The sequence below is a fragment of the Eleutherodactylus coqui genome, chromosome 3, assembly GCF_035609145.1.
Source record: "Eleutherodactylus coqui strain aEleCoq1 chromosome 3, aEleCoq1.hap1, whole genome shotgun sequence".
NCBI classification, from domain to species: domain Eukaryota; kingdom Metazoa; phylum Chordata; class Amphibia; order Anura; family Eleutherodactylidae; genus Eleutherodactylus; species Eleutherodactylus coqui.
The window spans coordinates 316,589,692-316,613,399 of NC_089839.1; the positions used below are offsets into that span (position 1 = coordinate 316,589,692).

Sequence of the window (23,708 nt, forward strand, 5' to 3'; positions counted from 1 at the left end):
TCAGATCTGAACCTCCCCAACAGGACTCAGACCTGAACCTCCCCACCAGGACTCAGACCTGAACCTCCCCACCAGGACACAGACCTGAACCTCCCCACCAGGACTCAGACCTGAACCTCCCCACCAGGACTCAGACCTGAACCTCCCCACCAGGACTCAGGCCTGAACCTCCCCACCAGGACTCAGACCTGAACCTCCCCACCAGGACTCAGACCTGAACCTCCCCACCAGGACTCAGACCTGAACCTCCCCACCAGGTCTCAGATGTGAACCTCCCCACCAGGACTCAGACCTGAACCTCCCCACCAGGACTCAGACCTGAACCTCCCCACCAGGACTCAGACCTGAACCTCCCCACCAGGACTCAGACCTGAACCTCCCCACCAGGACTCAGATCTGAACCTCCCCAACAGGACTCAGATCTGAACCTCCCCAACAGGACTCAGACCTGAACCTCCCCAACAGGACTCAGATCTGAACCTCCCCAACAGGACTCAGACCTGAACCTCCCACCAGGACTCAGACCTGAACCTCCCCACCAGGACACAGACCTGAACCTCCCCACCAGGACTCAGACCTGAACCTCCCCACCAGGACTCAGACCTGAACCTCCCCACCAGGACTCAGACCTGAACCTCCCCACCAGGACTCAGACCTGAACCTCCCCACCAGGACTCAGACCTGAACCTCCCCACCAGGACTCAGACCTGAACCTCCCCACCAGGACTCAGACCTGAACCTCCCCACCAGGTCTCAGATGTGAACCTCCCCACCAGGAATCAGACCTGAACCTCCCCACCAGGACTCAGATCTGAACCTCCCCACCAGGACTCAGATCTGAAACCCACCACCAGAAATCAGACCTGAAATCCGCCCCCCGATAATCCCCCGGGACTCAGATCTGATCATCCCCCTCTGGGACACCGACCTGAACCCCCCCCCCCCCCCCCCCGCCATCCCAGGACTCAGCACTGCACTCCCCACCAGGACTCAGCCACAATCATCCTATAAGCTGCATCTCCAGGGCTATCGGGCTGTGATCTGAGTGTATCCACGTGGATGAGGCTGATATGTCAGTCCTGAAGGGGTTAACTAGAAGCAGACCCCCAGACAGCTACATGGAGACCCCTAACAGGACTGTTCCCTCTAAGCTGAGACTTCTGAACTGATAGAGTTAAAAGTTCCAAACTCTGCAGAAAGCTCCTCGTTATTCTCATTAGAAGGCTTAACTCTTTCCTTTCCAGAGCGCACAGTTTGGGGGGGGGGGGGGGGGGGGGGGCGGTGCTGGTGGGCGCCATATGGAGCAGCCCAGCATAACGGTCTCACATCCACAAGATTAGATACACGGCTCAGCAGGCAGTATCGCAGACGATGGGCTCGGATACACCGCCTGGGCTCTGGCGTGGGGGTCCGCCCCGGCTGCTCTTCCAGCCTCCACATCATTTCCTGGCTCTGGGCCTCTGTAGTCATGTCAGAAGCTCCTATTACTTCTGGGGTCTCCGTCCTTCTCCAGGGGGATCCCTCGGCTCTGCCCGCTGCCCTGAGGGGTCTCATCAACAATGCCCAGTTCAGGTAGGTGGTGGGGTCAGTGGGCATCAGAGCTGCAGTCCAGGAACCCCTGGTACAACACAAAGGGGGTACCAGCCGGGTCTAATGGTTCACCTGCAGTGCTGCCACCTGACTGGCAGCCCCCCTGGGCGCAGGCGCCATCGGCCACAACCAACATTCACGTAATGACCGCAGGACGCAGGGAGTGCGCTGGGGAGACCCCTGAGAGACTGGTGTGATGGAGGGTCCTCACATGAGTCCTGCGCCGGCCGTGTTACCATCAGTCATGGCCGTCCTTGCCCTTTAAGAAGCCTGCAGCGCTTACGCTTCTTTCTGTTTCTGGTGGAGCCCCCCTGTATGAGCTGTCTGGTATTAGAAGGGTCTGCGGCGCTGTCGTCTGGCATCGCAGTGGGCACGGCCTGTGGTCGAGGGGCACGGTTTCTGGGAGAAAGCCGTATAAAATTGGGGGCAGATTTCTGAAATGAAAGCTGCGCTCTGATTGGCCGCCGGGGCGATGAAGACCGTTTCATAAATCTGCCCCTTGGTATAGAGCGGAGCTACTGCCCTGATACAGCGCCGGTCGCAATCTGTGAGGAGAGGGTTAATCGTCTCCGTCTCCACCGTGTTGGACTTCGCTCTCCGGACGCCGCGGTATCTGCAGACGTGCATGGAGAGACGCCATCATGTTGGATGTTCAGCACGTTGGCGGTGCGGTGCCCTCTGTACGGGGTGGCAGTGCAGGGGTTAAACAGCCAGCCTGGACAGTTAACCCTTCCAAGTGCTGACGGAAGTTGCTTGTCTGTAGCACCTTGTTTTCCGGGTGTCTCGGCTGTCCCTCCGCAGTGCCATGGACTCGTTCCTGGCGTCTCTAATGGCGGCCATATTGGATGTCACCCAGCTTTCCCAGGAGCAGATATGACTCGGCGGTGTTTCTGGGGGTCCCTGTGCCTTGGGGGGCTTCCTCAGTTCTGAGAGTGAAGCGCAGGTGTGAAGATTAACGCATCGAGGTGACCGTCATGTGACGGCGGCAGTTGTCACCGTGAAGATACCTCAGCGGGGCGTCCCCTGTATCATATAGCACCCCCGTACCCCAAATGTATTTAATGTGCTCCGATCTGGGGAGATCACCAAAGAGGAGGGGGCCTACTGGAGAGTCCAATGGGGGCGCTGCGGCTGTCTGTGTTAGGTGGGGGCGCTGCGGCTGTAATAATCTGGTAATGAGCTGTGTGTTCTTTGCGTCTTGGATGCGGCTGAGGATCCATCACTGCTGCTGTCAGTGAATAGCTGCCCTGACAAGGTCTGTTAATCAGTTGAAGATCTATTATCTGCAGCGCCCCCTGCTGGAGGGATGGTTAACTACATGCCTGTGTGCCTATAGTGGGGGGGTCACCCCGGGGGTCTTGTGGATTCTCTAATGTTCTGGATTCATGTTTTCAGAAGGGGGGATATTATTTAGGGTGCATTTAGACCTCCTAATGTCATCGGCGGCTCGTCCAATGAGGAAACATTCGCATTCGCTGTATACGTGAGAGCGACTGAACGAGACGAAGATGGGGATTAGATACACGACTCAGCAGGCAGTATCACACGGGATAGGATTAGATACACGGCTCGGCAGGCAGTATCACACAGGATAGGATTAGATACACGCCTCGGCAGGCAGTATCACACAGGATAGGATTAGATACACGCCTCGGCAGGCAGTATCACACGGGATAGGATTAGATACACGGCTCGGCAGGCAGTATCACACAGGATAGGATTAGATACACGCCTCGGCAGGCAGTATCACACAGGATAGGATTAGATACACGGCTCGGCAGGCAGTATCACACGGGATAGGATTAGATACACGCCTCGGCAGGCAGTATCACACGGGATAGGATTAGATACACGCCTCGGCAGACAGTATCACACGGGATAGGATTAGATACATGGCCCAGCAGGCAGTATCACACGGGATAGGATTAGATACACGCCTCGGCAGGCAGTAACACACGGGATAGGATTAGATACACGCCTCGGCAGGCAGTAACACACGGGATAGGATTAGATACACGCCTCGGCAGGCAGTATCACACGGGATAGGATTAGATACACGCCTCGGCAGGCAGTATCACACGGGATAGGATTAGATACACATGATAGGATTTGATACAGCTCAACAGATAGCATTAGATACAGTGTATCCGAGCAGTGAGCTGGCATGGAGTCTCATTTCCCCCTCCTGTTTTGCAGCGACGTCTCCTTCGTGGTGGGACGGCGGCGGCAGGTGGTCCACGCCCATCGCTGTATCCTGATATCTCGCTGTAAAGTCTTCCACAGGATGTTCCTGCAGCAGCGCCCCCCGGAGGTGCAGGTCCCCTTCGTCCTGGCAGATGTGCAGCCGGAGGTCTTCCTGGCGGTTCTAGAATTTATCTATACAAACAGCGTGACTCTGGACGGTCTGCTAGTGAGTATCCGCCGCCGCGTACGGTGCAACATGGCGATACTAGGGGTCCAGAGCTTGTTACAATGTATCAGTTCTGTAAAAGAGCACAAATGTCTCTCCTCTCCTTATGGCCCTCAGTGAAACACTGTAACAAGCCCTCAGCTGCGAGAGGGCTGAGGGCCGCAGCGGGTTTCAGCCTTTTCATGTCATATAAAAGTTGTTTTTCACTGACAACAAGCAGAGAGCATGAAATGATGAAGACTTGGACTCCTCTTGGGTGACATGCGGTGGTCTGCAATGACCTTCGACTCTTCAATGTTGGGGGTGATAATCATGGTACTTCCACTTTTCAGTCCGAGGCAGACCATCCGGTGACCGCCGACCGCGCCATCTGCCGCTCTCCTGGTCATATGTGCTCACCGCCTGTCATAGCTATATGATGAGCGCTCTGGCCGCCATTACGGCCCCCCTACAGTCTGTCTACACGTGCCGCCCCCACCATCACTGCATTAATAGACAGACGTCTTGGAAAGCTGTGACGGTAGTGATGGCGGCTTTCGTAATTTTGAGCAGAGTATTGCCCTTTAAGATTCTGGGGGCGGAGTCTGGGATTCTTGTGCCATCAGTGGACGTTGCACGCGGCGCTGACTATGATTCAGACCGTGAACGCTGCGTGTGGCGACTCTGTGGAGATGAATATTACGTAGTGGCGCAATGAGTGACCCCTGCGCTTTCCATAGGTCGTCCTATTAGGTCATAAAGGGGTAAGTAGGGACGCGCCCTTCTGGAGACCCCTCTACAGCCCGATGATGGATGCGGCGAGCGCAGATAATATCGGGGAGGCGGGGCTCATATTGGAATAATCTCCTAATGTGTATTCGGTAGCGCTCTATTTGCTCGTTGTCACATGAGTTCATTTCCAGCATTGCCTAATAGTTAACCCTTTGTCCTCTGCAGGCGTTGGAAGTTCTCACTGCCGCCGTGGAGTACGGACTTACAGATCTGAGAAAGGTAACAAGGTTTTCGAAGAATTGAGAATTTTTTTTTGTGTTGGGGGAGGGGTGCAGAGTGAATGATAGAATCGTAAAAAGGTTTGGCCCGGTGTCACCAGTAGAGCCGATGTGTGAGAGAAACCAGGTAACCTTGTGGATATGAGAGCTCACTGCCTGACAAACATGCGTGATGTTACAGCAGCTTTCGGATCTTCTATCGTTCCTCAGGCTAAAATGGAACTGGTTTGGACGGGGCAGATATATAATATACACATGCAGAGCGGACGGGGCAGATATAGAATATACACATGCAGAGCGGACGGGGCAGATATATAATATACACATGCAGAGCGGACAGGGCAGATATAGAATATACACATGCAGAGCGGACGGGGCAGATATAGCATATACACATGCAGAGAGGACGGGGCAGATCTAGACTATACACATGCAGAGCGGACGGGGCAGATCTAGAATATACACATGCAGAGCGGACGGGGCAGATCTAGAATATACACATGCAGAGCGGACGGGGCAGATCTAGAATATACACATGTAGAGCGGACGGGGCAGATCTAGAATATACACATGCAGAGCGGACGGGGCAGATCTAGAATATACACATGCAGAGCGGACGGGGCAGATCTAGAATATACACATGCAGAGCGGACGGGGCAGATCTAGAATATACACATGCAGAGCGGACGGGGCAGATCTAGAATATACACATGCAGAGCGGACGGGGCAGATCTAGAATATACACATGCAGAGCGGACGGGGCAGATCTAGAATATACACATGCAGAGCGGACGGGGCAGACATAGAATATACACATGCAGAGCGGACGGGGCAGATCTAGAATATACACATGCAGAGAGGACGGGGCAGATCTAGAATATACACATGCAGAGCGGACGGGGCAGATCTAGAATATACACATGCAGAGCGGACGGGGCAGATCTAGAATATACACATGCAGAGCGGACGGGGCAGATCTAGAATATACACATGCAGAGCGGACGGGGCAGGTATAGAATATACACATGCAGAGCGGACGGGGCAGGTATAGAATATACACATGCAGAGCGGACGGGGCAGGTATAGAATATACACATGCAGAGCGGACGTGGCAGGTATAGAATATACACATGCAGAGCGGACGGGGCAGACATAGAATATGCACATGCAGAGCGGACGGGGCAGATATAGCATATACACATGCAGAGAGGACGGGGCAGATATAGAATATACACATGCAGAGCGGACGGGGCAGACATAGAATATACACATGCAGAGCGGACGGGGCAGATATATAATATACACATGCAGAGCGGACGGGGCAGATCTAGAATATACACATGCAGAGCGGACGGGGCAGATATAGAACTATTATTTGTAGTTCTGAGGAGAAACAGATTTCCCCTCCAACTACATAAACCGGAGCCAGAAATCTCACATTCGCCTCCGCACACTGCGCCAAATTACCCGAAGAGCACAGAGTGCGGAGCTGAACGGGAGACGGACGTGTAACAAGTGGTCGCTGCCATCACAGCGGTCTGAGCCGTCCATGACTTCATGGGGTCCTGGTCCCAGCTGGGGGGCTTTGAACTAAGACTGAGGGGCCGCGGGGGTCCCAGGAGGTCATCGCTTCCTTCTGCGCCCAGATGCTTGTCTTAGAGGAGACTCCATTGTCCTTCCAGAAACCACAGAGGGCGCCAAGTGGAACGTCTTCTGAGCCAGCGAGCAGCGAGGCGTCCACGACCGCCCGGCGCGTTATAAGGGGAGAGGCGGATATCACATGGAGAAGGTTCTCGGGACTGCAGATATGGGATATGCAGTAGTGATCCTGTCACTCATCCCTACAGTCAGCCTGGAATGGCTGATAACAGGGAGTAATAGATGGAGAGGGCTGCGGTGTGGAATCACATGGAGGTGACACTGATGATCCTGCACAGATGCCTCAATATGGCGCCATCGTTGAGCTTGCAGTGCGGAGGGGTGGGCCTAACATGTGGCCGACTATCTCCCGTGCGCACCCCAGAAAAATGATGGCCGAGCCGTCCGCGTCCCATCAGGTCATCCCGTGGAAAAGGGCCCTGAGACGTCCTTGTTGCCCGTAGCAACCAATCACAGCGCAACATTCACATCTTAAGCCGCTGAGGTAAGATGGCCGCCAGCGGAGACCAAAGTGCGTTTTAGGTCCTGGTTTTTCACGTCTCCCAGTCTGTTATTGGTGCACAACGTTTGGCGCAGGAAGCGGTTCTCCGATGTTACGGTAAAAGGTTCCAAGCACAGAAACCCACCGGTCTACAGGGAGCGTACGGGGGACTCCACCGCGGTGAATGTGAGGGAGGGGAACCACCTGTCTACAGGGAGCGTACGGGGGACTCCACCGCGGTGAATGTGGGGGAGGGGAACCACCTGTCTACAGGGAGCGTACGGGGGACTCCACCGCGGTGAATGTGAGGGAGGGGAACCACCTGCCTACAGGGAGTGTACGGGGGACTCCACCACGGTGAATGTGGGGGCAAAACCACCTGTCTACAGGGAGCGTACGGGGGACCCCTCCGCGGTGAATGTGGGGGAGGGGAACCACCTATCTACAGGGAGCGTACGGAGGACACCACCGCGGTGAATGTGGGGGAGGGGAACCACCTAGCTACAGGGAGCGTACTGGGGACTCCACCGCGGTGAATGTGGGGGAGGGGAACCACCTGTCTACAGGGAGCGTACGGGGGACTCCTCCGCGGTGAATGTGGGGGAGGGGAACTACCTGTCTACAGGGAGCGTACAGGGGACTCCCCGGTGGTGAATGTGGGGGAGGGGAACCACCTGTCTACAGGGAGCGTACGGGGGACTCCTCCGCGGTGAATGTGGGGGAGGGGAACCACCTGTCTACAGGGAGCGTACGGGGGACTCCCCTGTGGTGAATGTGGGGGAGGGGAACTACCTGTCTACAGGGAGCGTACGGGTGTATGGTGATTATAGTGACCATCTTCCCCTGTGTGCCCTGGACTTCACACTTTGTGATTGGCGTCCACTTTTCCCCCTTACTGCCCGCTATGATCTGCATTTGTCCCTTGTGATACTCTGCAAAGTGTATAGCAGGGACTACAGGCTCCGCGTGTGTCCGGTGACAAAAAGGGGCGCACTGATCACTTCCGAGGGGACCACAATGACAGTGAGGGGGATCAATGAGTGGAACAGTCTTCAGAGGCGGACAGACATCTGTCTGGGATGATTTAGTGATCCTGCACTGAGCAGGGGGTTGGACCCGATGACCCCGGAGGACCTGATGACCCTGGAGGACCTGATGACCCTGGATGACCCGATGACCCCAGAGGACCCGATGACCCTGGGGGTCCCTTCCAACTCTCCCATTGTAGGATTCTATGATCACCGCTGTTAGGGATATTCCAGGGACCCCAAATACTATGTTGCTGAGTTCCTAATTAGGGGTGGATGTAGTTATTTGAGGCCCGCAGACACAGACAGGTTGCTTTGTAAAATGTATTCTCCAAGCATGGACCTTCCTGCCAGAGCTGTATGCAAGCTGCGCCTGCGGTCAGGACCAACAGACAATCCCCTTGGATATGAGAAGTCGTGTGTCAGTCTGAAGGCCGTGCGATGCGGACAGGAGACGCCAGTCAGCGCATTAATCTGAAAGATGGCTGACTGGAGACAAGATGGACAGAACCGCCGCCCGGAGGCACGTCTGACGGCAAGGAAGCTTTCTGAGTTTCTGTTTCCATCAATGGAGTTTCTATATCAGAGTGCCCTTATGTGGCGTTCTGGGGGTCACATCGGGGGGCCTCTGGAATATCACCGTACACTTTATATGTAGACCTATCAGTCACCCTCACTCCATATTTCCCGTAATCCGATCAGTGTTGCTCTCTACCACTTTCTTTGGAAGTAGATGCAGTCTATTGCTCCCTGTTATCAGCTGCTCCTTGGGGTTTCTGTAACCCTTGGGACCCTGCAGTTCTGGTGGATGTTGGGTGCTGTAGTACCTCCTATCTCTGATCGCTCCATATTGTCTTCTTCTTTTCCAGCTTTGTGTGGATTTCATCAGCCGGACGCTGACGGTGGACATGGCCTGCGAAGCCTTACAGGTAGGTGAACGCGGCGGGAGCCGCACAGGGGGACTTCAGGGATTGGCTGCATCCTTCCTGCTTGTTAGCTCACGGAGGATGCTCCACACTGCAGCAAACCCTCAGCTGAGTGAACGGGGTTCTGTTCCCTGACAAGAAGCAGAGATCCTAAAGCAATGAGGAGCGGAAACACAAAGTATATAGAGCACCGGGGGGCCCGCATGTCATGTGACACAGGAACCCGTGACGCTGGAGGTTCAGGCTAGGAGATCTGCGGTCAGCCGGGACGCACATCCGTACTACGGACACAAAATCGCGTCACATGCGGTGATGTCAGCGAAGCGAAGTTACATCTGCAGTGTCTTATATACTTTGCATCACAGTTTTTAAGATCTCTGCTTGCTGTCAGCCAGAAGGAACATTCATTGCTTATATATAGGTTTTCAGCCTCTATCAGACCTTATACATCCCCCAGCGGAGGGTTTGCTACAGTTGTATCCTCTGTGATATAAATAGCCCAGACTGCTACATGTTACCTGCGGTGATACAATGTAACAAACACTCTGCTGCCCCCTGGAGCCGCCGCAGCTCAGTGGCCGTAAGCATTCTGGCGCTGTCATGGGGATATTTCTGCGTAGCGCTGATTGTCCTCGTCTCGCTGTTCTTCAGGCTGCCGTCACTTATGGTCAGAATGACTTGCGACAGAGATGCCTGGCGTTCATAGAGCTTCACACTGAGGTGAGTGACCCCCGGCGGTCCGCACAGCGCCGCACAGCGCCCGACCACACGCTTGGGTTTTCTGTTGTTGCTTCTTACTGACTGACGGACCCGTTGATTCCATTGGTGCGTTCAGACGTGCGTTTTGTACGTGACCCGACGTTATGGCCGCACGTCCGTAGTCGCAGACCAAATGACTCATGACAATGCGCATTACGTGTTTACTCACTGCGGAAATAAGAGCCGTCACTTGTGTGAAAACCGCAGTGAATACGGATGCAACGCAGACCTAGAAAAGGGACATGGGCACCAAGACTGCATGGGCCAATGTGAATGAGGTGACAGGTAGCAGAGGTAGCGCTATGACAGGAAGCAACAGGGTGATTATATTAGGGCAGCGGTGTCAAACTCATTTTCACTGAGGGCCACATCAGCTTTATAGGTGCCTTTAAAGGGCCGATTGTAATTGTCAGACAGTATAGTAATAGTGTCCCCCATAGTGACCCCAGTCATAATAGTGTCCCCCATACTGACCCCAGTCATAATAGTGTCCCCCATACTGACCCCAGTCATAATAGTGTCCCCCATACTGACCCCAGTAATAAGTAACCCCCATAGTGACCCCAGTCATACTAGTGTCCCCCATAGTGACCCCAGTCATACTAGTGTCCCCCATACTGACCCCAGTAATAAGTAACCCCCATAGTGACCCCAGTAATAAGTAACCCCCATAGTGATCCCAGTCATAATAGTGACCCCCTCCCATAGTAACCCCAGTCATAATAGTAACCCCATAGTGACCCTAGTAATAGTGGCCCCCATAGTAGCCCCGGTAATAGTTACTCCAGTCATAATAGTGATCCCAGTCATAATAGTGAACCCCATAGTGACCCCAGTCATACTAATGTCCCCCATAGTGACCCCAGTCATACTAGTGTCCCCCATAGTGACCCCAGTCATACTAGTGTCCCCCATACTGACCCCAGTAATAAGTAACCCCCATAGTGATCCCAGTCATAATAGTGAACCCCATAGTGACCCCAGTCATACTATTGTCCCCCATAGTGACCCCAGTCATACTATTGTCCCCCATAGTGACCCCAGTCATACTAGTGTCCCCCATAGTGACCCCAGTCATACTAGTGTCCCCCATAGTGACCCCAGTCATACTAGTGTCCCCCATAGTGACCCCAGTCGTAGTGTCCCCCATAGTGACCCCAGTAATAAGTAACCCTCACAGTAGCCCCAGTCGTAATAGTGACCTCCATAGTGATCCCAGTCATAATAGTGACCCCCATAGTGATCCCAGTCATACTAGTGTCCCCCATACTGACCCCAGTAATAAGTAACCCCCATAGTGACCCCAGTAATAAGTAACCCCCATAGTGATCCCAGTCATAATAGTGACCCCCTCCCATAGTAACCCCAGTCATAATAGTAACCCCATAGTGACCCTAGTAATAGTGGCCCCCATAGTAGCCCCAGTAGTAGTGACCCCAGTCATAAGTGACCCCTGTAGTGGACACAGTAATAATAGTGACCCCCATAGTGTACAAAGTAATAATAGTGACCCCCACAGTAGCCCTAGTAATAATAGTGTCCCCCATAGTGATCCCAGTCATAATAGTGACCCCCATAGTGTACAAAGTAATAATTGTGACCCCCACAGTAGCCCTAGTAATAAGTGTCCCCCATAGTGATCCCAGTCATAATAGTGACCCCCTCCCATAGTAACCCCAGTCATAATAGTAACCCCATAGTGACCCTAGTAATAGTGGCCCCCATAGTAGCCCCGGTAATAGTTACTCCAGTCATAATAGTGATCCCAGTCATAATAGTGACCCCCTCCCATAGTGACCCCAGTCATAATAGTGAACCCCATAGTGACCCCAGTCATACTAATGTCCCCCATAGTGACCCCAGTCATACTAGTGTCCCCCATAGTGACCCCAGTCATACTAGTGTCCCCCATAGTGACCCCAGTCATACTAGTGTCCCCCATAGTGACCCCAGTCATACTAGTGTCCCCCATAGTGACCCCAGTCATACTAGTGTCCCCCATAGTGACCCCAGTCATACTAGTGTCCCCCATAGTGACCCCAGTCGTAGTGTCCCCCATAGTGACCCCAGTCATACTAGTGTCCCCCATAGTGACCCCAGTCGTAGTGTCCCCCATAGTGACCCCAGTAATAAGTAACTCTCACAGTAGCCCCAGTCGTAATAGTGACCCCCATAGTGATCCCAGTCATAATAGTGACCCCCATAGTGATCCCAGTCATAATAGTGACCCCCATAGTGATCCCAGTCATAATGGTAACCCCCCCATAGTAACCCCAGTCATAATAGTAACCCCATAGTGACCCTAGTAAAAGTGGCCCCCATAGTAGCCTCAGTAATAGTGACCCCAGTCATAAGTGACCCCTGTAGTGGACACAGTAATAATAGTGACCCCCATAGTGTACAAAGTAATAATAGTGACCCCCACAGTAGCCCTAGTAATAATAGTGTCCCCCATAGTGATCCCAGTCATAATAGTGACCCTCTCCCATAGTAACCCCAGTCATAATAGTAACCCCATAGTGACCCTAGTAATAGTGGCCCCCATAGTAGCCCCAGTAGTAATAGTTACTCCAGTCATAATAGTAAACCCCATAGTGACCCCAGTCATAATAGTGTCCTCCATAGTGACCCCAGTCATAATAGTGTCCCCCATACTGACCCCAGTAATAAGTAACCCCCATAGTGATCCCAGTCATAATAGTGACCCCCCCATAGTGATCCCAGTCATAATAGTGCCCCCCCCATAGTAACCCCAGTCATAATAGTAACCCCATAGTGACCCTAGTAATAGTGGCTCCCATAGTAGCCCCGGTAATAGTGACCCCAGTAGTAATAGTGACCCCAGTCATACTAGTGTCCCCCATAGTGACCCCAGTCATACTAGTGTCCCCCATAGTGACCCCAGGAATAAGTAACCTTCACAGTAGCCCCAGTCGTAATAGTGACCCCCATAGTGATCCCAGTCATAATGGTGACCCCCATAGTGATCCCAGTCATAATGGTGACCCCCATAGTGATCCCAGTCATAATGGTGACCCCCATAGTGATCCCAGTCATAATGGTGACCCCCATAGTGATCCCAGTCATAATGGTGACCCCCATAGTGATCCCAGTCATAATAGTGTCCCCCATAGTGACCCCAGTCATAAGTGTCCCCCATAGTGACCCCAGTCATAAGTGTCCCCCATAGTGAACCCAGTAATAAGTAACCCCCACAGTAGCCCCAGTAGTAATAGTGACCCCCATAGGGATCCCAGTCATAATAGTAACCCCATAGTGACCCCAGTAATAGTGGCCCCCATAGTAACCCCAGTAAAAGTGACCCCTATAGTGACCCCAGTAGTAATAGTTACTCCAGTCATAATAGTGACCCCCATAGTAGACGCAGTAATGATAGTGTCCCCAATGATAGCCCCAGTAGTACTAGTGATCCGTAGTGACCCCAGTCATACTAGTGACTCCCATAGTGGACATAGTAATAATAGTGCCCCCCCATAGTAGCCCCAGTAATAGTGACCCCAGTCATAAGTGACCCCTGTAGTGGACACAGTAATAATAGTGACCCCCATAGTGTACAAAGTAATAATAGTGACCCCCACAGTAGCCCTATTAATAATAGTGTCCCCCATAGTGATCCCAGTCATAATAGTGACCCCCTCCCATAGTAACCCCAGTCATAATAGTAACCCCATAATGACCCTAGTAATAGTGGCCCCCATAGTAGCCCCAGTAGTAATAGTTACTCCAGTCATAATAGTAAACCCCATAGTGACCCCAGTCATAATAGTGTCCTCCATAGTGACCCCAGTCATAAGTGTCCTCCATAGTGACCCCAGTCATAAGTGTCCTCCATAGTGACCCCAGTCATAATAGTGTCCCCCATAGTGATCCCAGTCATAATAGTGTCCCCCATAGTGACCCCAGTCATAATAGTGTCCCCCATAGTGACCCCCCCATAGTGATCCCAGTCATAATAGTGACCCCCATAGTGATCCCAGTCATAATAGTGACCCCCATAGGGATCCCAGTCATAATAGTGACCCCCATAGGGATCCCAGTCATAATAGTGACCTCCTCCCATAGTAACCCTAGTCATAATAGTGACCCTAGTAATAGTGGCCCCCATAGTAGCCCCAGTAATAGTGACCCCTATAGTGACCCCAGTAGTAATAGTGACCGCAGTCATACTAGTGTCCCCCATAGTGACCCCAGTCATACTAGTGTCCCCCATAGTGACCCCAGTCATACTAGTGTCCCCCATAGTGACCCCAGTCATACTAGTGTCCCCCATAGTGACCCCAGTAATAAGTAACCCCCACAGTAGCCCCAGTAGTAATAGTGACCCCCATAGTGATCCCAGTCGTAATAGTGACCCCCATAGTGATCCCAGTCGTAATAGTGACCCCCATAGTGATCCCAGTCATAATAGTGACCCCCATAGTAACCCCAGTCATAATAGTAACCCCATAGTGACCCCAGTAATAGTGGCCCCCATAGTAACTCCAGTCATAATAGTAACCCCAGTCATAATAGTAACCCCATAGTGACCTTGTAATAGTGGCCCCCATAGTAACCCCAGTAAAAGTGACCCCAGTAGTAATAGTTATTCCAGTCATAATAGTGACCCCCATAGTAGACGCAGTAATGATAGTGTCCCCAATGATAGCCCCAGTAGTACTAGTGATCCGTAGTGACCCCAGTCATACTAGTGACCCCCATAGTGGACATAGTAATAATAGTGCCCCAGTAATAGTAGCCCCAGTAATAGTGACCCCAGTCATAAGTGACCCCTGTAGTGGACACAGTAATAATAGTGACCCCCATAGTGTACAAAGTAATAATAGTGACCCCCACAGTAGCCCTAGTAATAATAGTGTCCCCCATAGTGATCCCAGTCATAATAGTGACCCCCTCCCATAGTAACCCCAGTCATAATAGTAACCCCATAGTGACCCTAGTAATAGTGGCCCCCATAGTAGCCCCAGTAATAGTGACCCCTATAGTGACCCCAGTAGTAATAGTTACTCCAGTCATAATAGTGAACCCCATAGTGACCCCAGTCATAACTGTCCTTCATAGTGACCCCAGTCATAACTGTCCTTCATAGTGACCCCAGTCATAATAGTGTCCCCCATAGTGACCCCAGTCATAATAGTGTCCCCCATAGTGAACCCAGTAATAAGTAACCCCCACAGTAGCCCCAGTAGTAATAGTGACCCCCATAGGGATCCCAGTCATAATAGTAACCCCATAGTGACCCCAGTAATAGTGGCCCCCATAGTAACCCCAGTGATAGTTGCCCCCATAGTATCCCCAGTAATAGTGACCCCAGTAGTAATAGTTACTCCAGTCATAATAGTGACCCCCATAGTAGACGCAGTAATGATAGTGTCCCCAATGTTAGTCCCAGTAGTACTAGTGATCCGTAGTGACTCCAGTCATACTAGTGACCCCCATAGTGGACATAGTAATAATATTGCCCCCCATAGTAGCGCCAGTAATAGTGACCCCAGTCATAAGTGATCCCTGTAGTGGACACAGTAATAATAGTGACCCCCATAGTGTACGAAGTAATAATAGGGACCCCCACAGTAGCCCTAGTAATAATGACTGTGATAGTGGACGCAGTAATAAGTGTCCCCTATAGTAGCCCCAGTAATAATAGTGACCCCAGTAGTAATTGTAACCCCAGTCATAATATCGTCCCCGTAGTGGACACAGTAATAAGTGTCCCCCATAGTAGCTCCAGTAGTAACAATGACCCCCATAGTGGTAACAGTGACCCACTGCCGAAATACGGCAGCGGCTCCCATAGACTCCTATGACCGCTGCCTTGAAAAGGAGGTGGGAGGAGTTTAGCAGCATGCAATAAAAGGGGATGGGGTGGGAGCTAGTGTGCTAAGCTCCCGTCATGCTCCCTCTCATTGCTGGTAGCCGATAAGGGGTGGAGATGGGGCGGGAGCTTAACACACTAGCTCCTGCCCCGCCCCCTCCCCTTGCTGAGAGCCGGCGAGGGGGCGGAGTGGAGGAGGCGTTTTAGCAGAGCTTAAACTCTTTCAAAGGAAACCAAAATGGTGAGAGGAGCGTCCGAAATGACCAAAAGCTTCCTTGAGGCTGAACTGCGCCCAGGAGGTCGGGTCCAATAACGTCTGCCATTTCACGGACTGTCTAATATATCTGACTAGAACCCCCCGCCGGGCTTTATGGGCGATATTAAGATGCTGGTGAGGGATGAAGGCCGCTCGGCCCTGGCCTCTCATGGTGGGACTCTGTCCTCTACACATACAGCTCAGGTGGCTAAGAGAACTGAACTCAGAGAATGGTAGAGTAGGAAGGGTCCTCCCGGGGTTGTCGGGTCCTCTAGGGTCATCGGGTCCAACCTCCTGCTCGGTGCACCTACCTTGAAGCAGAGGAGCAGATTCTGGCTGTCAGAAGTCAATCAGAGGGCGCGACTAAGAATTCGTCAAATGAGGAGGAATAGAGGAAGTTTTTATTTAGTTCAGAAGACCTAGATGAACTAATTAAGGCCATCAGGGACGCGCTTTATGGAGGAGCCCAGGCCTTGAGGAGCAGCAGAGATCCACCTTCCCTGTTCATAATATACAAGGAAGGTTCAGGAAGGAGTGGGAAAAGCCTGATGTTGGAGCCGCTGTAGGGGCATTAAGAGGCGTTCTCCCTTTACTGGTGAGATATCTGCAGATTGGGATACCATTCCAAAAATTGATGTGCAGGTTGCCAAAGTGGCTGAGCATGCCTGCTTCCCACTGAGCATGCCTGCTTCCCACTGAGCATGCTGCTCCTCTAAACGATCGGGTGGATCGTACGGCCGAAAGTCGTCTTAGAAAAAAATTTTGGGTGGCGGCTTCAGGCCTGCTCAGACCCGCTCAGACCCGGGGTTGCAGCCACATGTGTAGCCCGGACCCTGCATGTTTGGAGATGCATGTCCAGAGCAAGAGGCCAAGAGAGCAGATTTTAGATTCTGGAAATGGCAACTAGTTTTTGGTGATTCCGCGGCTGAGACTCTGAAGCTTCATCTAATTCGGCCAGGAGGGTACTCCTGCTAGACACATGATGGGCAGAGTTATCCGAAAAGAGGTAAGGGAAACCTCTTCTCTTCATTCCCAGTCAGTCGGATTTCCAGGGGCGTAGGCAACAACACCATCACGGTGGGGGCGAGGTTACAGGCATTTCAAAAAATGGAGCCTTTCCTCCGGTTCCCTGAAATCCCTAGAGTGTTGGAAAAATTCAGGCACGGAAAGTATAATTTTTGTAGTAGGGTGTTTAGTTGGTTCTGCTTACTAAGGTGTCTAAGCAGCAGCGATCCCACTAGCTTCTTAAAGTGGCATATAGACTAAAACCTAAAGTCTCTAATCTGGTTCCTCATCGGATCCTGAATGGAGTTCCTTTGGCTCCTATAGAGTCTATATTGATTAGGTATTTAACCTTTTAATCCGTTTCTCTGGTACTAATAGTGACCCCCACAGCAGCCCCAGTAGTAATAGTGACCCCCCCACAGTAGCCCCAGTAGTAACCCTCCATAGTGGCCCCAGTAGTAATAGTGACCCCCCCCCCCCCATAATGGCCCCAGTAGTAATAGTGACCCTCCCCATAGTGGCCCCAGTAGTAATAGTGACCCCCCCATAGTGGCCCCAGTAGTAATAGTGACCCCCCCATAGTGGCCCCAGTAGTAATAGTGACAACCCCATAGTGGCCCCAGTAGTAATGGTGACAACCCCATAGTGGCCCCAGTAGTAATAGTGACAACCCCATAGTGGCCCCAGTAGTAATGGTGTCGCCCCATAGTGGCCCCAGTAGTAATGGTGTCGCCCCCATAGTGGCCCCAGTAGTAATGGTGTCGCCCCCATAGTGGCCCCAGTAGTAATGGTGTCGCCCCCATAGTGGCCCCAGTAGTAATGGTGTCGCCCCCATAGTGGCCCCAGTAGTAATGGTGTCGCCCCCATAGTGGCCCCAGTAGTAATGGTGTCGCCCCCATAGTGGCCCCAGTAGTAATGGTGTCGCCCCCATAGTGGCCCCAGTAGTAATGGTGTCGCCCCCATAGTGGCCCCAGTAGTAATGGTGTCGCCCCCATAGTGGCCCCAGTAGTAATGGTGTCGCCCCCATAGTGGCCCCAGTAGTAATGGTGTCGCCCCCATAGTGGCCCCAGTAGTAATGGTGTCGCCCCCATAGTGGCCCCAGTAGTAATGGTGTCGCCCCCATAGTGGCCCCAGTAGTAATGGTGTCGCCCCCATAGTGGCCCCAGTAGTAATGGTGTCGCCCCCATAGTGGCCCCAGTAGTAATGGTGTCGCCCCCATAGTGGCCCCAGTAGTAATGGTGACGCCCCCATAGTGGCCCCAGTAGTAATGGTGACGCCCCCATAGTGGCCCCAGTAGTAATGGTGACGCCCCCATAGTGGCCCCAGTAGTAATGGTGACGCCCCCATAGTGGCCCCAGTAGTAATGGTGACAACCCCATAGTGGCCCCAGTAGTAATGGTGACGCCCCCATAGTGGCCCCAGTAGTAATGGTGACCCCCCCATAGTGGCCCCAGTAGTAATAGTGGCCCCAGTAGTAATAGTGACCCCCCCCATAGTGGCCCCAGTAGTAATAGTGACCCCCCCCATAGTATTACTACTGGGGCCAATATTATTATATGATAATCGTTATTTGTATAGCACCAACGTATTGCGCAGCGCTTTCAAGGCACATAGAGAATACAAACAATTACAGGAAAGACAAAACTTACATGTGGTATTCAATTATTTGGAAACAAAGGGGCTGGGGGTGATACAGAAGGTAACGGGCAGGCATTGTACATAATGGGCAGAAGTGCAAAGCCATAGCGAGGGGCAGGGGGAGTATTGTGCAGGTGGGGGACTAGATCAGGAAGGCCCTGGGGGACCCCGATAGCGAGACAGAGCGGTAAGGTGATAGAGCCAGTGAACCAGACGCTAAAAGAGCGGTCAGGAGGTAGGAGGAGAACCAGGAGAGAGCAGTGTCCATTAGGCCGATGGAGCGAAGCATACTGAGGAGGAGGTCAGGGTCAACAGTGTCAAATGCAGCAGACAGGTCAAGGAGGATCAGTAGGGAGTAGTCACCTCTCGACTACTGATAGTGTCCCTTATTTTGACCCCAGTAGTAACAGTGACCCCCACAGTAGCCCCAATACTAATAGAGCCCCCCTGAAACCCACATACTTACCTCCTCCTGTTCTTCATGGCGTCGCTGCTACTTTCCTCAGCCCTACTGTGTGTGGGAGTGTGTGCGCCCACAGCAGCGCCTTCTCCTGTGGAACCAAAGAGGAGACGTCAGGGGAGGAAGATCCTGGATGCACACACGTCCGTCAGTGTGTATATCTGGCAGCAGCATCGCGGAGTGGTTACCGGCTGGAGAGCTTCGGCACCGCAGCTGGTAATCACTTTAATGGTGACCAGACCTCCTGAAAGCGAGACAAATGGCTGTCCGGCTGGGGTCCCGCCTGAATCAGGACATCTGGTCACCTTAATATAGGTGCTGGTCGGTACTGTAGTATAAGGCGAGCGGATCTCATGGACACGGATTATATAGTGATGATGGATGATGGGGGAAGTTGTCCCTCTGCTGTCGTCTTTGGGCTTTATCCAGGCAGGATGTGGACTGAGCTGTAACGTCTTCTGCCGTCTTCTCCTTGACCTCCAACCTCTTCTCACGATTTCTCATCCTCACAGGAAATCCTTAAGACGCAGGGTTTCCGGGAACTCTCTGACCTGGGAATCGTTAGTATTCTGCAGAGCGACGGCCTGACCATCGACGAGGTCCCCCTCATCCAGGCGGTCCGGGAGTGGGCGTGCGTCAGCTCGGTGAGGGTCCTGCTGCTACCTAGAATAACCTGGAGGCATCGCAGCGGACCGAGTGTCTCTGTGCCTGGCACCTCCGTCAGGTCCAGCACAGCACTGTGATGTTATGTAGTAATGCCCCCCTTCTCCCCGTGAGGTGGTCCTGGACGTGCCGGTGTCTGTGGTCGCTCAGGACGCCGTGCGAGAGCTGCGCCTCGTTCTCCTCTCTCCAGATGAGCTCACAACACTCGAGCGGGAGAACGCCAAGGATGACCTCATCCCGGTGAGCCGCGGGGGGCGGGGCTTATCTCCCTGTATAGTATAACCTCGTCCGTCTCACCTTGTCCTCTCGTTATTAGGAGATCCAGATTGTGCAGGCCTGGAAGTTCCACGCCCTGAAGAAAGTCAGCGACTCCCACGCCCATCACTTCCAGCAGAGGAAGGGGACGCTGCTGAGAGAGCACCACCATTACCTGGACACTCCTACTAAGTGATCTGGAGTGTCAGCTCTTGGGACCACATGGAGAAGCAGGGGTCCTCTGTGACGACCTGGAGTCGGTCTGGAGATGTCGCCCTGAATAGAGTGTCAGCTCTGGTTATAACCTGATGAGATCGCTGCTCCGAGGAACTCAGCGCTGTAAATAATGCCCAAATGCCAATTGTGTATAAACAGGAGATCTTTCTAGAATGTGTCTGTTTTTTTATATTGAAGATGACGACTAACGTTCCGTCGCTCGCAGGATCTTCGCCCTGCTGTTCTGGTATCCAGACTGGTGAATCTGTCCGGTCTTGTAGTTGCTGGAACGGAGCGCACTCCTCCCAACTTCAGCTGTTGCGTAGCGCGCCAAAGTAAATGTTTGTGACCAGCTGCGCCCGTATTCCACAAAGCCACGCTCTCTACTTCCCATAATGGTGCCCTTCAGCGACCCCTTCACAATAATGGTAATAACGCCCCTCATGCCCCGTTTAATTAAGAAAAATGCCCTTTTGTAATAAAGAAACATCTCCACTTCTCCATCTTACTCCTCCGACTCTTGGCCTCTGCAGTCCCTCCCACTGATCCCCAGTGTGCTGTTGGGTAAACAGATCATGTGACGTTGTGTTTGTCATGTGATCAGTCTACCTAGAAACACACTGAGCACTAGCGCCCCAGACTGTAGAGGCCAGGAGTGGAAGGAGCACTAGAGAGCAGAATGGCTGCTTTTGATTTTAGGGTGAGGCAGGGAGTGAGACCTGCTGCCTGGGAGGGCAGGGCAGCGTCCTAGAGGCGAGACTGTCTTGCTGAATCCGGGACGGCATAGTTAACTGATTCACCGTGAAGGACTCCAGGCGAACTGAGTGACAACCAGAGGTGTAACGTGAAGCTCCTGGGCCCCAAGGTGACAGGGCCCCCAAGTATAATGGTTTATTCATAGTACTGGGCTCAATACAGAAACATGCCATTTGGCTCCTGCTACATTTCCCCAAAATGTGCCTGAGCCTTGGAGGAAGCCTGGGTACTGGCAGAGGCATCATTAAAGCCCAAGTCAACAAGGTGGAGGCCATACGGAGGGGGCCTAGACCATTAACCAAGAAACAGTCCGGATCACAGGGTCTTATCGTTGGTTTGTACCAAATCCAGCCTCCATCGCTGCGCCTGCCGAAAGGGAGAAAGTCCGTAATGGTGACACGCAGAGGCGTAACCTGAAGCCCCCAAGTATAATGCTTTAGTCATAGTACTGGGCTCCCTTATGGGCCCCTATGGGTCCAGGGCCCGAGTGCACCTGCATCTCCTATAGTTACACCCCTGGTGACAAGCCATATGGCCGCCATTACTGCTCCCACAGAGGTAGCCAGCTTAACGGGGAATCTTCCCGCTGCCCTCATGGACATGTCTTGAGTGATGACCCCCGGGCAGCGCCGGACAGATTTAGTATTACTTAGCTTTCCCAGGAACAGATGGCGGGATAGAAATCTGCTGGGAATGAGGACTTACTGCTTCTCTCCTGCACTCCCGCCACTGCGTTGTTCGCTCTGCGCTCAGCCTTATCTGCTCAATATCCTGTTTATAATTCGGGACACGGCGACCGCTTCTCTGTGGAGTGGTCGGCGACCGAGCGGAGGCAATGGCCGCTGCCATCAATAGACCGGAGGCTGCTAGAGATAGACGGTGCTAAGCCTCGTCACCTGCAGGCATACAATGAAGACGCGGCGTGCCAGCGGGGTTTATTCACTGACAAGTGGCAGTTCTAGTAACCCCGGTGACCAATCAGAGATCATTACTGCTTAAGGGTGCATTCACTGCAGCGAAGCCTGTCCCATTCTGATGTGCAGAGACCTCGCTCCGGACACGAAGGTGCAGTCACACAGGTGATCTCTGAATTCTCATTGTCTAGCTTTCTAAGGCCTCATGTCCACAGAGGGGGGCGCCGCAGCGGGATCCGACCCTGGCCGTGGCCCATACCCTGTGTACCGGAGCCTGCAGGCGGCATCCACGCGGATCTCTACTCTTCTGGGACATCTTACTGCGGATGGTCGGCGCGGCTCGCCGCTGGACATGCGCAATACAGATTTTTTTTAATCTCCTGCTCTTCTGGCGGAACCTGCGGCCCGACTTCTGAGATTCTTGTGCTTTAGTTATGTTTGTCAGAACAATTTATTTATTCCATTACCCTCTCTAGTCCCGCCCCCTATCTCTCCAAATCTGGGGAGATCTCTAGGAATCCCCTGTTGCTCCGCCCACCTTTCTCATTATTGTTGTATATAAAACAATAGAAAAGAAACCAAAACCTTTATTGCGTAGATTTTGAGTTTGGCGACCGCCATTGAAAATCAAGATTTTGTCATGAAAAAGTCATGGTAAAAATTTTTAAAAACTTGTATGACCCCTGCCGGACCAAATGCTGATAGTACCTACCTGACTGTAAGCCCCGGATCACCAACCCGCTGGTCACCTAATGTCCGTATCCTGTAATATCATAGAAAGACATCCAGTCCCTCTTACACTCCTCTATGGATTTTGCCATCACCACGTCCTCAGGCAGAGAGTTCCACAGTCTCACTGCTCTTACAGTAAAGAACCCCCTTCCGTGTTGGTGATGAAACCTACTTTCTTCTAGACGTAGTGGATGCCCTCTTGTTACCGTCGCAGTCCTGGGTATAAACAGATCCTGGCAGAGATCCTTGTATCGTCCCCTCATGGATTTATACAGAGTTATTTGGTCGCCCCTTAGCCATCCTTTTTCCGGGGTGAATAACCCCAGTTTTGGTGCCTCTCTGGGTATTCCAGTCCCATCATTCCATGTATTAGTTTAGTTGCCCTTCTTTGAACCCCTCCAGCACTGTAACATCTTTCCTGAGCCCCGGTGACCAGAACTGTACACAGTATTCCATGTGAGGTCTGACTAGTGCCTTATATAGGGGGAGGATAATGTTCTCTCCCCTCGCCCCTATACCTCTTTTAATGCACCCCAAGACTTTATTGGCTTTTGCAGCAGCTGACTGGCATTGGTTACTCCAGTTTAGTCTACAGCCCACTAGTACCCCCAGGTCTTTTCCCTAGCTGTACCCCATTTAGTGTATATTGGTGGCATCTGTTTCTCCTGCCCATGTGCAGAACCTTACATTTATTCACATTGACCTCCATTCCCCCCCCCCCCCCCCGGCTTATCTCGGTCCGTTTGTAGCCGCACATTGACCTCCATTGCATTGATTATATTGTATAATTTTGTGTCATCTACAAATATTGATATTTTGCTGTGCAGCCCCTCTATCAGGTCGTTGGTAAATATATTGTACAGAGTGGGGCCTAATACTGAGCCCTGTGGCCCCCGCTAGTGACGGGGGCCCAATCAGAGTACAAACCATTTATTACCCCCTCTGCTTTCTATCTCTGAGCCAGTTCTTTACCCAGATACACACGTTTTCACCCAATCCGAGCTTCTCATTTTATATATCAGCCTATTATGCGGCACGGTGTCACATGCTTTAGAGAAGTCCAGATATTCGAGATCAATAGACTCTCCCCGGTCCAGCCTAGAGCTTACTTCATGGTAGAAGCTGATCAGATTGGTCT

The 23,708-nt window shown here is 52.4% G+C and overlaps 1 protein-coding gene across 2 annotated transcripts; it reads left to right on the plus strand.

The window, feature by feature from the left end:
* Positions 1-1,347: 1,347 nt before the first annotated feature.
* BTBD19 (BTB domain containing 19) lies at positions 1,348-20,342 on the plus strand. 2 transcript variants are annotated; one of them, XM_066598012.1, is made up of 8 exons: positions 1,359-1,572; positions 3,787-4,000; positions 4,937-4,990; positions 9,027-9,086; positions 9,735-9,803; positions 19,547-19,678; positions 19,812-19,937; positions 20,014-20,342. In XM_066598012.1, exons 1-8 carry the CDS (start codon positions 1,469-1,471, stop codon positions 20,146-20,148), a joined length of 894 nt encoding a protein of 297 aa, XP_066454109.1. In that variant the 5' UTR covers positions 1,359-1,468; the 3' UTR covers positions 20,149-20,342. The 2 variants fall into 2 exon arrangements, with proteins under 2 accessions (XP_066454110.1, XP_066454109.1); XM_066598013.1 differs by lacking the exon at positions 3,787-4,000 and having other exon boundaries at positions 1,348-1,572.
* Positions 20,343-23,708: the final 3,366 nt, after the last annotated feature.

Bases quoted from the DNA above. Each gene is read 5' to 3' on its own strand.
- BTBD19 (XM_066598012.1), top strand. From the start codon at position 1,469: ATGTCAGAAGCTCCTATTACTTCTGGGGTCTCCGTCCTTCTCCAGGGG. The intron at 9,087-9,734 runs GTAGGTGAACGC...GCTGTTCTTCAG, and splicing joins TGGCCTGCGAAGCCTTACAG to GCTGCCGTCACTTATGGTCA. The intron at 19,679-19,811 runs GTGAGGGTCCTG...TCTCCCCGTGAG, and splicing joins AGTGGGCGTGCGTCAGCTCG to GTGGTCCTGGACGTGCCGGT.